The sequence below is a fragment of the Tamandua tetradactyla genome, chromosome 8, assembly GCF_023851605.1.
Source record: "Tamandua tetradactyla isolate mTamTet1 chromosome 8, mTamTet1.pri, whole genome shotgun sequence".
NCBI classification, from domain to species: domain Eukaryota; kingdom Metazoa; phylum Chordata; class Mammalia; order Pilosa; family Myrmecophagidae; genus Tamandua; species Tamandua tetradactyla.
This window is the reverse complement of record NC_135334.1, coordinates 33,524,953-33,539,614: the sequence shown is the minus strand read 5'-3', so window position 1 is coordinate 33,539,614 and position 14,662 is coordinate 33,524,953. Positions and strand designations below refer to the sequence as shown.

Genomic DNA, 14,662 nt, shown 5'->3' with positions numbered 1-14,662 from the left:
TTCTTAATATAAAAGATTATTTTTAAAAATTGCATGTTATTCTATTTATGTAGACCTAGTACATCTTATATATCCATTCTTCTGTTACTGTACATTTTAGTAGAAATAATTACTACAATGTTCATTCTTACACATCATCTTGAATTGTTGGATTTGGTGATTTTTAACTGAAATGTTCTTCTGAAAAGAACATTCTTGTTTCTCTTCTTTGAAGACATCCTTTATCAAAAAACCATTGAACAGTGGGGAATTAGAATCAATGGAAGATGATACTGATGAAAATCTAATGGAAGTGGAGGATCAGTCATCAATGAATCTAATTGGTGATTATTGTCCCAGTACTGTTAATGATTCAAATGAGTCTGGAGAGAGCCAAAATACTATCGGTAAATATGTATTTAGTGCTTGAGATTTCTCTATCTCTTCATATCTGTTTGGGATTATAACAGACTTCATTGATCAATCTTATGCTCATCTCATTAGTTCCCATTCTATATCTTTAAAATTTCTCTCTTTTAATTGAGTCTAATAGTTTCCATTTTAGTTTTATGAAGGAATTTGAAATAATTACTAAAGAAATATAACCATATCACAAAATATTTGGAAAATAGAGAACAGGAGAGGAAAAAAGCACTATAATTCCATTACTTTCCACCTTTTTCTGTTGTTTTCTTTATAGACCTTTTTCAAAATTGGATTCAGCATCAACATTCATATACCATGTTATAGCTTGTCTGTTTTATTTAACAATAATAAGCATTTTCCATGTAACAACTTTTATTGGTAAAATACTATTTTATAGTTTGTTTTGTTTAACATTCATAATAAACGTTTTTCATGTAGCATCTTATTTTGATAATCATACTTTTTAATGACTTCATAATATTCCAGTAAATATCATTAATTTTACTTCACCATTTTTTGTTGTCAGAAATTTAGTTTCATTTCTGTTTCTATGTTAAACACTATTGCAGTGAATGTCTATATAGATTTTTGCATATTCTAGATTATTTCTTGATTAGAGAATCCCAGAGAAGTTTCATGAAGAATTTTGAAGCTTGTGTGTAATGAATTCCACCATAATTTTGTTCTCCACATACTTCCATCTGTGTTTTTGTAATGGGTGGAGGATGTTTGACTTAATATTATGTGACAGTTGTGACCCCTTTCTGAGTTTTAATGAACACTTTTTATTTTTAGGTGCCGCAAACCCTTTAGCTGAAGAACATCTGTCAAAGCAAGATCTACTTTTTTTAGACATGCTCAAGTTCTTGTGTATGTGTATAACTACTGCCCAGACTACTACAGTGTCATTTCGAGCAGCTGATATTCGAAGGAAACTGTTCATGTTAATTGACTGTAGCACTTTTGACCCTACTAAATTCCTCCACCTGCATATGGTGAGTTAAATGAAATGAAGAAGCAATATGATTCGTGATTTTGGTTAAATGTACTGAATTGACATGAAGAATCACATGAAATTGCTTTGCAAACTTGAAATTGCTTTCTTGAGAAATAAATCTGAGACCAGTTAGAGAACACCCTTTTCTTTTACTATGCTTTGAAAAAAATTGTAGGATGCCAAAACATTAGACCTTTGATGAATTTTAGATACTTAGATATTCCCTTTAGTTACAATTGTTATAATATATTTTAAATAGGAAAAGAAATACAGATCCTGAATGTAAAAATAATATTTGCCCAACATTTTGGTTGAAGTCTGAATCTTGCCTTTGACAATAATTAATATGCTTTAAAAAAATGTCCAGATGTAATTTCAAAATGATTGCTAGTAAAGTTACAAGAGTTACAGCAAACTCCTGTATGCTGTTCTTAATCTTCAACATTGTTAACATTTTACCAAGTTTGTCTTATTTTCTTTTTCTATCTGTATTTATACATATACTCACATTATCTTTTTTCTGAACCATTTTGAAATTAAGTTGCATGCACTATGTCCTTTATATTTCAGTGTGTATTCCCTTAAAAAGGAGGATACTCTCACATATATAACAGTGTAATCATCAAAATCAGGAATTCATTGCCTGTAGTTGTCAAGTCTATTCTCCTTCACTTTAGAGCAGTTCCTTAGACTTTCCTTAACTTTCATCAACGTCATATTTTTGAAGAGTACATGCCAGTTGCTTTGTAGAATTCCTCACTTTGATTTTCTCTGACATTTCGTCATGATCAGATTTAGATTTTTTTGTGATAATTATAAATGTAACTCCCCCCTATGTATCTCCTGATTGATGTCTTCGATTCCAGTCCAACATCATAATCTTTTAGCTTTTTCTCTGTTCTAATTTGTTGTTCTTTTCTCACAGTGAAAATCTAACTTCCCACTTAACTGTAATATCTTTACTTACTTACTAAGTACCCTTATGTGTAACTGATTTCCTGCCCATGTATCTCCTTAGCCTAGTTTTGGTGATCATAATGACAGAGCTTCTGGCATGGTGCATGCATTGGTTGAATCCCTCACTGGGCACATTGCTGAGCCCTGGCCCAGTAGGGCTGGATAAGTCCCCTGTCATGATCCATTCCCAGCAAATTGGCAAACATGTCATGTGATTTCCCAGCCTTGAAAAATGTGCTAGATGCACCTCTGATTTGAACTCCTAGATAGAGCAAACAGGAAAGTTGAATCTCTGGTTACGTTCGCAGCTATTCCTAGCTATGGTGAATCTCTCAAATGCTAGATCGTGTCCCTGGCTGTTGTACATATGCTTGTTGATCCCTTAGCCCCAGCAAATATGCTTGGTTGAGCCCTGATGGAACCCCAGTTTGTGTCTTGGCAAACAAGTCCCCAGGCCTGCGAACTGGAAGGGGCTGTATGCTTTTCTTGTTGAATTGTTCCTTTTATTAATACATAGTGTCCTTCTTTGTCTCTTTTAACTGTTTTACATTGAAGTCTAATTTGTTGGATATTAATATAGCTGCTTCTGCTCTTTTCTGATTGTTGTTTGCATGAAATATCTTTTCCCTACCTTTCACTTTCAACCTATGTTTATCCTTGGTTCTAAGATGTGTTTCCTATAGACAGTAAATAGATGGGTCCTGTTTTTTAATCTATTCTGCCAATCTATGTCTTTTGATTGGGGAGTTTAATCCATTAACATTTAGTGTTGTTACTGTACAGGCAGTACTTTCTTCTACCATTTTGCCTTTTGGATTTTATATGTCGTATCTAATTTTCATTCTTTTTACCTTTACTGATAGTCTTCATTTCTACACTGTTCTCTGCACTTCTCTCTCCTTTTTTTTTTTCTCATGTCTTTTTGTTTCTGTCTCTAGTGCTCTCTTTAGTATTTCTTGCAGAGCTGGTCTCTTGATCACAAATTCTCTCAGTGATTTTTTGACTGAAATGTTTTAATTTCTCCCTCATTTTTGAAGGACGGTTTTGCTGGATATAGAATTCTTGGTTGACAGTTTTTCTCTTTTAGTAATTTAAATATATCATCCCGCTGTTTTCTCGCCTCCATGCTTTCTGCTGAGAAATCTACACATAGTCTTATTGGGCTTCCCTTGTATGTGATGGGTTGCTTTTTCCTCTTGCTGCTTTCAAGATTCTCTCTTTCTCTTTGACCTCTGACATTCTGATTAGTAAGTGTCTTAGAGTACATCTATTTGGTCTACTCTGTTTGGGGTATGCTGCACTTCTTGGATTTGTAATTTTAAGTCTTTCATAGGAGCTGGGAAATTTTCAGTCATAATTTCCTGCATTAGTTTTTCTCCTCCTTTTCCCTTCTCTTCTCCTTCTGGGACACTCCCAACATGTACATTCGTGTGCTTCGTGTTGTCATTCAGTTCCCTGAGTCCCTGCTCATATTTTTCCATTCTTTTCCCTATATTTTCTTTTGCGTGTCAGATTTCAAATGTTTCATCCTCCAGTTCACTAATCCTATGTTCTGTCTCTCGAAATCTACCATTGTAGGTTTCCATTGTTTTTTTCATCTCTTCTACCTTACCTTTCATTCCCATAAGTTCTGTGATTTGTCTTTTCAGGCTTTCAATTTCTTCTTTTTGTTCATTCCTTGCCTTCTTTATATCCACCCTCAATTCATTGATTTGGTTTTTGATGAGGTTTTCCAGGTCTGTTTGTATATTCTGAATTAACTGTTTCAACTTCTATATCTCATTTGAATTGTTGATTTCTTCCTTTGACTGAGCCATATCTTCAATTTTCCTAATATGATTCCTTATTTTTTGCTGTCATCTAGGCATTTAATTACCTTAATTAGTTTATTCTGGAGATTGTGTTTACTTCTTTTACCTAGGATTTTCTTGCTGGATGATTTTGTTATCTATTTGTTCTTTGACATTCAGTTCAGCTTATTCTGGACCTCTAGCTTAGGTTTTATTTACAGATCAGAATTTTTCAGTTCTTATTTTCTTGTTTCTTGCCCTGCCTGTATGGTACCTCTTCCCCCCCACCCCCTTAGGAGGGTCTACTTAGGTATTATAGACCCCAGCCAGATTTTCCCAGACCAAACTGGCCTCCTATCAGGAGGAAAGAGTCACCTGCATCAGTTTACCCTGAGGGTGAGACCCAGCAGATTGAAAGGCTTTCCTATGAAGCCTCTGGACTCTGTGTTTTTCCTATCCTACCCAGTATGTGGCGCTTGTCTGCCTGCAATTCCCACTAGCATAAGGTGATGCGGTACCTTTAACTTCCGCAGACTCTCCCTGCTGGAGGCATGGTGGAGCCAGAGGTGAGGTTATAGGCTGGTTTTAATCTCTCCACTTTTCCAGACCCTGGGTTCTGAACTCTTTGAATGAGGAATTCTACCTGAGCCTTCTCCTGGGGAAAGCACAGGCTCCAGACAAACACTCAAACAAGCTTAATTTTGCCTATTCCTGGGGTAGTGGAGCCCTAGGAATCTTGCAGTTGTATCCAAAGAGCAGTCAAGCCATAGAAACATAACCACTAGAATAAAAGAGAAAAATCCTTTTCAGAGCAGAACCCCCGTTCCTTGGGTTTGCCAATCAAGAGCTTAAGTTGATACATTGCTCTGTGTATCTCCAGGTCCTCTGTGCTCCTTCCTTTTCTTCAGGGCCAAGACCTTTTTAGTATTCTAAGCAGTTGTTGCTAATCAAAAACATAAGAATCTAGGGTGCCTTATAAGAAGAAAGGTCGGGGATTTGACATCTTGTCATCCGTAATTATCTATGCTTTACAGAATCTATCATTAGAACAGTTTTTAACCTTTGAACTCATATACCCAAGCATTATTTCAGGAGGCTGGGAGATATAGTATAGTTTCAGATCTGTGCTAAATCTCTTTACCACAACAGTAATAATAACTATCATTTGTTGAATTCCCACAGTAGATGTTAGACCTTTACATTTATTTTCTCTAATCCTTATAGTAATCCTGCTAAGTTAAGTGTTCCCATTTTAACAAGAATCCTGAATGACATATGGTAAATTATTTTACCACAGAAGTCACAGGTTTTGGAGCTGGTATTTGAATCCAGCTCTGTTTAACTTCATAACTTGTTTTCACTATATCGCCTCATTAAAAGATGTACGTTTATAGATAGATCGGTAACTAGATAGCTAGATATGAATATATAATTATTTCTGCTTACTTACCTAAGTATATGATCTATGGAAAAAACTCTCTTTCCCCCTACCATTTTAGTATCTAGTGCTTTTAAAGGAGCTTCCAGGAGAAGAATATCCATTGCCAATGGAAGATGTTGTTGAACTTCTGAAACCACTATCGTAAGAAACTGAAACTATATGTTATATTCACTTTAAATTTATAAAATAAGAATGTTTTCTGTTGTCCTTATAAAGTTAAACTTTTCCTGCCATAGCAATGTGTGTTCTTTATATCGCCGTGACCAAGATGTTTGTAAAGCAATTTTAGAACATGCCCTTCATATAGTGACAAACCTAAGCCAGGACAGTATTGACCCTGAGAACACAAGGGATGCTCGAGGACAATTTCTTACAGTGATTGGAGCATTTTGGTAGGTACAAACTGTTTTGTGGAGTTCTTATTTTTCTGTTCGTATCTCTGGACACAAATGCAAATTTTCTATTTCTATATTAGTGATTTCTTCTAATCCTTCAGTGTAATTATATACATCTTTTAACGAGAATGTAATTTGTGTTTCCCTTCTTATTTGTTTGAAGCACTACATTGTTTTTGCTTAAAGGCTTGGCTTTCTAAAATGTATTTAGTATATTTCTCTGCCAGTTTTGAATCACTTAATAGTTTGAGATGGTTGATGAATAAAGCACAGTGTGGTAAGCCTAAATTGAATTTTTCGTGTTCCCATTAAACCAAATGAGTAGTATTTGTGAGTAGTAGTATTCCCTACCACAGTAGACTGTGATAGGGAATAAAAATTGGCCTTGCTATTATTTGATTATATCATGCATTTAATTTTATTTTGAGATAACACCATGATACTTGTGGAGGCACAGATATATGTAATGAGAGCCACTGTGCCATTTGATTGGGAAGGAATTCTGAATCAGTATAGAATATGGTTTTGAAATCTTTGATTTAACAACAAAAGCTTTTTTCAAACTTACTTTGTGAAGCAATTTTACCATAACATGGTTAGCTGAAGTATGATAACCCCCAAATAAGGCATAATCATATGCAACAAATGTACATTAGGATAAACTTTTCAAACTAATTTCTTTTAGCTGAAATATTTAGAAGAGTGACTGTACTGGCACATGCCACATAATAAGAATTAAATTTAGCATGGAAATAAATTTTAGAAGCAGCCTAGAGTAGCTTTGCTATTTAGTGATTTTTCTAGATTGCACTTTTAATTGAATAATTATTTGACATTGAACACTTTATTCCAGGCATTTAACAAAAGAGGGGAAATGCACATCTTCTGTAAGACTGGCACTAGTAAAATGCCTTACAATTTTGCTTGAGGTGAGTTATTCCACATTAAGTATTAGTGAGAACTACATTATGTTTCTTAAAGGAGAATGGATAATTTTTCTTTTAATATTTCATATTTGAGTGGACTTGTTCTTTTCCTTTAGGCTGATCCTTACTCAAAATGGGCTATTCTTAATGTAATGAGAAAAGATCTTCCTGTAAATGAAGTATTTCCACAATTTCTTGCTGATAATCATCACCAAGTTCGAATGTTGGCTGCAGAGTCAATCAATAGGTAATGAGTCAAATATTCATGATATGTGTAGAACTCTGCCGGTAGCAATGCAGTGAATAGCATAGTCACAGCTTATTGGTTGTGTTATTAAAAGTGGTTAACAATGAGCATTTATTATGTCCCTAACCCTGGCATTTATGTTTTCTGTTATTTCTGACAAGTCTATCAGTCTATTACTTTCATGCTATTTTTTTTCTCTAATTTATAAATGGTAACCCTGTGAATTAGAGAGGTAAAGTAACTTGCTCAGTGCCACACAGGTAGTAAATCTTGAACTTGAAAGAGATGTGTCTCCAGCCATTTATGGGATGTATATGGACTGTTTGGTTATTACAGAGACTTTATAGAAGTTTATAAAATGATAATTATCATATTTTACATTGTGCTATTTACAATTGTATTTATATAATTGAACAGTTAGGCACTGGAATGATTTTGTCCTGAAAAATTATGTTTGCGTGCCTCAAGAGGCACATAACCATTTCTTAAGGACTGTATATTTATCAGATTATCAAATTCATTTTAAAACTAAAGTACAACCTAATCCACCTCCCCTGCCTTGCACTCCCTATGAATAAACCTTTCATGCTTTATTTTATCTAGTATCTAACATTGTTTGAAATACTATGTTTAAAATGTTTTAAAATGTTTACCTCTCCTGTCCCTACCAAGATGTAAACTCCTAGAAAATATTGGTTTTGTCTGTTCTGTTAAATGCTGTACTTTTAGCGCTTAACTAGAGCCTACCCCATGGTAAATGTTTTATAACTATTTATAAATTGAAAGAGAAAATTATATGATAGTTTCAAAACACAGAATAAAATGATTTGAGAAACTTCACTGTTCAAATCGAAGTGGCTGATAATAAAAGATCGTCATAAAGAGACTGTCCCAGTAGTCATATAAATATGTTGGAACTAATGTGTCCAAAGTTCTAAGAGGGTGACAGCAATATTTTTCATAAATCAGAATTTCTATATAACTTAGTTTGAAGTTGTTTTCAGTAAGAGCATGGTGCCTTGTAAAGATTGCTAAAGAATGCGTGCAGTAATTCAATCTCTTTATAAGTTTTGCAGATAAAAGATAGAAAATATATGCTAAAGTAAAGATCAGGGGTTATAGAAGACCATAAGTTTTGATTAATAAAAAAAAATTCCAAAGGAAAAAGCTGATTAAAGAATTTCCCTTAAAAATGATAGCATATTATGAAATAAAATAATATTTTTAATGGAACATAAGACATCAAGCTATATTACCTTCCAAAATTCAAGGTGATTAAATATTGAAGTAGGTTGATACAGGAGTCTAATTCTTCTTGTTGAAGTTTGACATGAGGGTTCTTTATCTTTTCTGGCTGGTTTGGTTTATTCTGTACAAGTTTGGGCGATAACTTGTAACATCTTTTGAGATCCTTTTCAGTTCTAGGAGAATATGTATTATATGATAAAGACCCTAATGCTAGGCAGTTGATCTGAACCCTCTTTAAATGGACTCAGATTTCATTAGTCTTTAACCAACACTAGTATGTTAGTATGTCTCACAGAGTGATTTGTTTTTATCTTTTGATATGCTTTGGAAAGTAGGCTTTGAAGTAAAAAAAAAAAAAGGTTTCACTTTTGTGTTTTTACTTTTTTAAAAGATTATTCCAGGATATGAAACATGGAGATTCTTCCAGATTATTGAAAGCACTCCCTTTGAAGCTTCAGCAAACAGCTTTTGAAAACGCATACTCAAAAGTCCAGAAAGGAATGAGAGAAGTGGTAATTTTAATAACATGCATATTTGCTAAAATCACATGCTTTCTATGGGTAGACCATATGTTACATTACTAAATTTGGCATAAGACAGTTTGTATCCAATAGTTTTATAACTAAACCATGTGAATTGAATGAAATTACTTTTTTTGTGGGTTAGGATTGGTTAGTGACAGTTTCTTTTGGGTCAATCTATATGTACTGTTTTTGTATGGTGAATTGAATGAAATTACTTTTTTTGTGGGTTAGGATTGGTTAGTGACAGTTTCTTTTGGGTCAATCTATATGTACTGTTTTTGTATGGTGAAAACAAAATTTACTGAAGTATAATTGACTTTTTTTTAAATTAAAAATTCTTTTTTTTGTTTGTTTTTTTATTGTGAAATATATATACAAAGAAGCAACAAATTTCAAATACATTTTAACAAGTACTTAGACAGTAAGTAGAAATGGATTGAGGAAAAGATTCTAACAGGGAAGTGTAGGTTTCTGGGTTATTTTTATTGAGCCCTGTGATTTTCGTATTTCTCTGTGGGTAATAGTTCTTCTTAAAATGGTAAAACTTGTCTTAGTGTTCACATGTATTTATTCATTTATAAATTTATACTCTGATTTGTTTTTCACAAAGGATTTGTGTCAGTTACTCAAATAATTATCAAGTCTGTGATGATATAAAACTAAAAAGACCATAAGTTGAATGTATGGTTTCATATAACCATGAGTTATATGAAAAAATCTGAATTAGAAAAGGATTTTATTGATTGGAAAGATGTGTGTAATAGTATTGATAAGGTAAATTACACATTTAATATCAACCTATCATCAGAAAAAAGGAACATACTGACTTGAAAGTACTTTATTTAGAAAAATACCTAAGAAGTTCTGTATCTTGAGAACACAATTGAATCATTGTGGTACAGTTATCAGAAACAAATTCTAGTGTTTATTGCATTAATAGAAGCATGATGCAATGAACAAAAAGATAAAAGAACTTGAATATTCTATACTTTTAGAAGAATGGCTGCCATGTTGGGGTTAATTCTGAGTAACCGTGGATTTTTAACCAGGATTTTAAAATGTCTGTAATCTGTGCCTTATATGGACTAGCCGAAGGAATTGACTTAGTGGAAACCTAATAGCTATTTTCAAACATGTCAGTGATTGCCATTGACTAAAAGGCATTAGGTCCTTACCTCTTCCTGTATCAAAGGCAGAACTAGGGTTAGTAACTAGAAGAAATTTTTAACAAACTAACCAAAAAATGAAGACACTTGTTGGGATATTGTAATGATTCATCATTAAGCAAGATAGCATATATCATTCTAGCTGGTTGTATGATTTTATTGCTCTTTTAAGGTATGAAGAACTGTATATTAAGTATTAATAATAATATGCATCTTAAGAATTATACTTGGTGGTTAAAGGGGAACTTTTAATTTCTCTCATCTGCTCCTTGTGATTTCTTTCTTTCCCTCTTTTTTTTTTCCCCTCTAAAGTACTTTAAATATACTGTGTTTTTCTTTTGCAGGTCTTTCTGTAAGAGTTTATAAAGAACATTCTTTCCCATTCTAGAAAATTTTGATGTTTTCTTAAGCTCTCTACCCTTAATTCCTTTCCAGGAAGGAATTAAGATTGTTCACTGACTGTTTGGATGTTGTCATGGGGTGCTTGGATTTTTAGCCTCTATTGGCTTTGTTTGTAATGTTCAAATATTTACTTATATGGCATTGTTATACTGTTTTTAACTTCTTTTGAAGTTGCACAGTGCTGAGAATCCTGACTTTACTGATGAGCTTTATAATAGAAAAGCTGTTTTACTGACGACGATAGCTGTGGTTTTATACTGTAGCCCTATCTGTGAAAAACAGGCATTGTTTGCCCTCTGCAAATCTGTGAAAGAAAATGGATTAGTACCACACCTCATTAAAAAGGTATATCTGGATGAATTTTTTTATTATAATTTTTTCTGGGTAACTTAAATAGTTGAAAATTAAAGGTAGATTTTTGAAGTGGTACGTATTTGAGGTGAGGAATAATTTTATTTTTTATATTAGGGATATTAAAGAACAGCTATAGTAACTCTTTAGTAGTATTTTTTTTATGCAATGTAATTTTTTACATTTATTTTATAAGCGTTTCACAAGGCATTTGTTGAACAACAGTGGTGAATGACTTAGCCCACAGATCAGGTCCTCTAGAATAACATTTATGAAGAGAAGAGCAGTAGTCGGTATTTTGCCCATTGGATTCTCAGGGAGCACCTTGTGATCAGTCAGGGCCAGAAATAAAATTTTAGGGCTGTGGAACTGTTAAGATAAATGATTAGGGAAGGAGAACTGATATCCAAGGCATGTGATTACAGCAGTATAGTGTTTTTTAACTTTGGTCCCAGCCCTTTTCTGCCACCTCAGCATTCAGGGTTTGTTCCAGGCCTTTCTTGCAGATTTTTATTGGGTGAACCAGTAGTGAACCAATGGCTTGATCTGCCATTTAGCATTCCAGCAGCAGCATTTTCCTGGAGCTTTACGGTAGACCAACCAAAAGAGAATCAGTGTTAGATCCTCTTTACCTCAGTATTAAAATAAGAAAGTCCTTTTTTCTTTTTTTTTAAGTATACCATTATAATACTGTTTTATTATGGTGGTATGTAGTATTTGGATTTTTCTTGTTTGGATTCAAGACTGACCAGAAGAATTTTGCTTTAGACCTTCCTTTGAAATGAGGTAAATGTTGACAATTGGAACATATTTTTACCTTTTTATTCATCTAACATTTACTAAAAGTTTGCCACATACCAAGCACTGCATTATTTATTTTAAATATATTTTCTCATTTATTTACATTGGGGGTAGGTACATTTATTATTTGCATTTCACAAATGAGGAAATCATGGTATAAAAGAGTTAAATGAATGTTTTAAGGTCATACTGTAAATATTTTTCAGAGTTTTAAATCATTTGTTCTTTTCATTGTTTTATTAAAGCATTGACTTCTTTTTATTTATACAGGTTTTAGAGAAAGTATCTGAAAGTTTTGGATATAGACATTTAGAAGACTTTATGGCTTCTCACTTAGATTATCTGGTTTTGGAGTGGCTAAATATTCAAGATACTAGATACAGCTTATCATCTTTTCCTTTTATTTTGTTAAACTACACAAATGTTGAGGATTTCTACAGGTAGGTTTACACGTGGCATATATGAAATACGTTGAATTTAAAATTAGATGATAATGTTTGGCAGTTTTCTCCACTGCTTTGTGCCCTCCCTACCCACACTACGCACACACACATACACACACAGGCACACACGCATGAAAGACTACACATTAGGAGAGACAGGACAGCTTGTAGTAAAAGTGTACTGAACTGGGAGTCACTGAACTTCAGATTTGGTCCTAGCTTTGTTAATAACCATCTGTGTGACTTTGGGCAAGCCACATAAATGCTCTGGTCTTGGGTTTTTGTCTATAAAGTATGAAAGGTACACAAGGAGATCTTTAAGGTCCTTTTCAATCTTAATAATCCTACAAATTTAAATTATTAGTGGCAGATTATTTCTGCCTTGTTTTTCTCTTCTTTTGCATGAATGTAAGCTTTTTCAATAGTTATTTCTGTTAGATTTAGAAATTTAATGTGAAACTATTTTGCTAACTTTCACTGTGTAGAAGAAATTTTTAGTAGGGGAGAAGTTTGAAACAGTAAGTAATGTTCAGGTATGAGGATGATGGAAAGGCAGCTCATAATATTTGAGCATGCTGTGTACTAGGGTCATTACTAGGCATTTTACATGAAGTATATTATAGATGAGCTTCACATGAAGATGAGCTTTGGACATCTAGATTATAAAGGCTTGTTTGTAGATAATTTCCTAATTTAAGAAGGGTATTCATAAAAAAGCATGTCTGATGGGTCTTATTCATTTAGGTATTGACAATAGTTATATCTGTTTCTTTTATAGTGTTTTCACATTTCATTTTATAATGATTTAGTGTACATCTGTTATGAAGAAGGAAAATATACATTAAAATCAATTCCCACTTTTTTTGGATCAAATAGAGACATGTCTTCTCAGGTCTCTCTTTTTTAAATGTGACTATTAATAATATACTTTAACTTCATTTCTCTACTTATAAATTTAGAGTAAGAATAAAAGTACATAATCTAGATAAAATGATACTCTAATGTTGACAGTATTTAAACATGTTATTATTTTAAGAGCTATTATAACAATGCTGCTTTCAAAAGTGATACATAATCCTTATTTTAAATTTCTGTGTTTTAGATCTTGTTATAAGGTTTTGATTCCACATCTGGTAATTAGAAGTCATTTTGATGAGGTGAAGTCCATTGCTAATCAGATTCAAGAGAATTGGAAAAGTCTTCTGACAGACTGCTTTCCAAAGATTCTTGTAAATATTCTTCCTTATTTTGCCTATGAGGACACAGGAGACAGTGGAATGTCACAGCAAAGAGAGACTGCTGCCAAAGTCTATGATATACTTAAAGATGAAAATTTATTGGGAAAACAGGTATGGCTTCAACCTTCATCAGCCTCCCAATTGAACTAAGATAAGATCTAATATTAAATTTAACATAGTGACAGTCATTCTCTACCATAGCCAATCCATGAAATTTTTCTTTCTGAATAATTTTAGTGCCTTATTCTTTTTAAATTTTATTTTATTTTATTCTTTTAGTGTAATTGCCAGTAATACATGGATACAAGCAGTTGTTAAATTAAAGCAATGCTGAACAATTTATAGAGAATCATTGTGATAGTTAGGTTCAGGAGTCAACTTAGCCAGGTGAAGGTGCCTATTCTGTTGCTGAGGATATGAGCCAAAGGCTTGTAACCTCATCTGTTGCTGATTACATCTGCAGTCGGCTAGGAGGCGTGCCTGCTGCAATGAATGATGTTTGATATAATTGGCTTGATGCTTAAATGAAAGAGCTCAGCATAGAATAGCCCAAGCAGCTCAGCATACCTCATCTCAGGACTTGTGGCTCAGCCCAGGCCTTTGGAGATGCAGAAAGGAATCACCCCAGGAAAGGTTGTTGGAACCCAGGGGCCTGGAAAGAAGGCCAGCAGAGATCACCCTGTGCCTTCCCACATAAGAAAGAACCTCAGTTGAAAGTTAGCTGCCTTTCCTCTGAAGAACTACATGTTTTTAACTAAATAAATTCCCTTTTATTGAAAGCCAGTCCATTTCTGGTGTGTTACGTTCCGTCAGCTAGCAAACTAGAACAATCATCTTCACTCCTTTTCCAATCCCGCCTTTCACTTTTCAAGTTCCCTTATATTCTGCTCTTTCCTTGACGTTTATTACCTTTTAACATCTGATTTACTTATGAATTATGTTCATTGTTTATTATTGGTCTTACTACACTAGAATATAAGCATTATGAAAGTAGGATTTTTGTCTTTTTTTCACTGTTGTATGCCAGCCACCTAATTTTTTTTAACTTTTATTTAATTGTATAATATAATACATATACAAAGCAAAGAAAGAAAAAAAAAGCAGTAGTTTTCAAAACACTCTTCAACAGGTAGTTACAGGACAGATCCCAGAGTTTGTCATGGGCTACCATACCATCATCTCAGATTTTTCCTTCTAACTGCTCCAGAATATAGGAGGGTAGAAGGAATAAATATTTTTTTATCATCAGAATCTAATTTTTTCTTTTCTGTAAAAAATAACATATATGCAGAAAAGCAATAAATTTCAAAGCGCAGCACAACAATTAGTTG

The 14,662-nt window shown here is 33.4% G+C and overlaps 1 protein-coding gene across 6 annotated transcripts in view; it reads left to right on the top strand.

Moving 5' to 3' along the window:
* Nucleotides 1–14,662, top strand: part of ATM (ATM serine/threonine kinase) — a 180,434-nt gene that overhangs the window by 75,074 nt on the left and 90,698 nt on the right. For all 6 annotated transcript variants that reach the window (XM_077113047.1, XM_077113046.1, XM_077113048.1 and 3 more), the window contains 10 exons: nt 215–386; nt 1,201–1,400; nt 5,649–5,731; nt 5,827–5,982; nt 6,839–6,914; nt 7,028–7,158; nt 8,798–8,918; nt 10,670–10,843; nt 11,921–12,090; nt 13,196–13,442. In XM_077113047.1, coding sequence (XP_076969162.1) covers nt 215–386; nt 1,201–1,400; nt 5,649–5,731; nt 5,827–5,982; nt 6,839–6,914; nt 7,028–7,158; nt 8,798–8,918; nt 10,670–10,843; nt 11,921–12,090; nt 13,196–13,442 — 1,530 coding nt within the window. The remainder of the gene's footprint in view (nt 1–214; nt 387–1,200; nt 1,401–5,648; nt 5,732–5,826; nt 5,983–6,838; nt 6,915–7,027; nt 7,159–8,797; nt 8,919–10,669; nt 10,844–11,920; nt 12,091–13,195; nt 13,443–14,662) is intronic.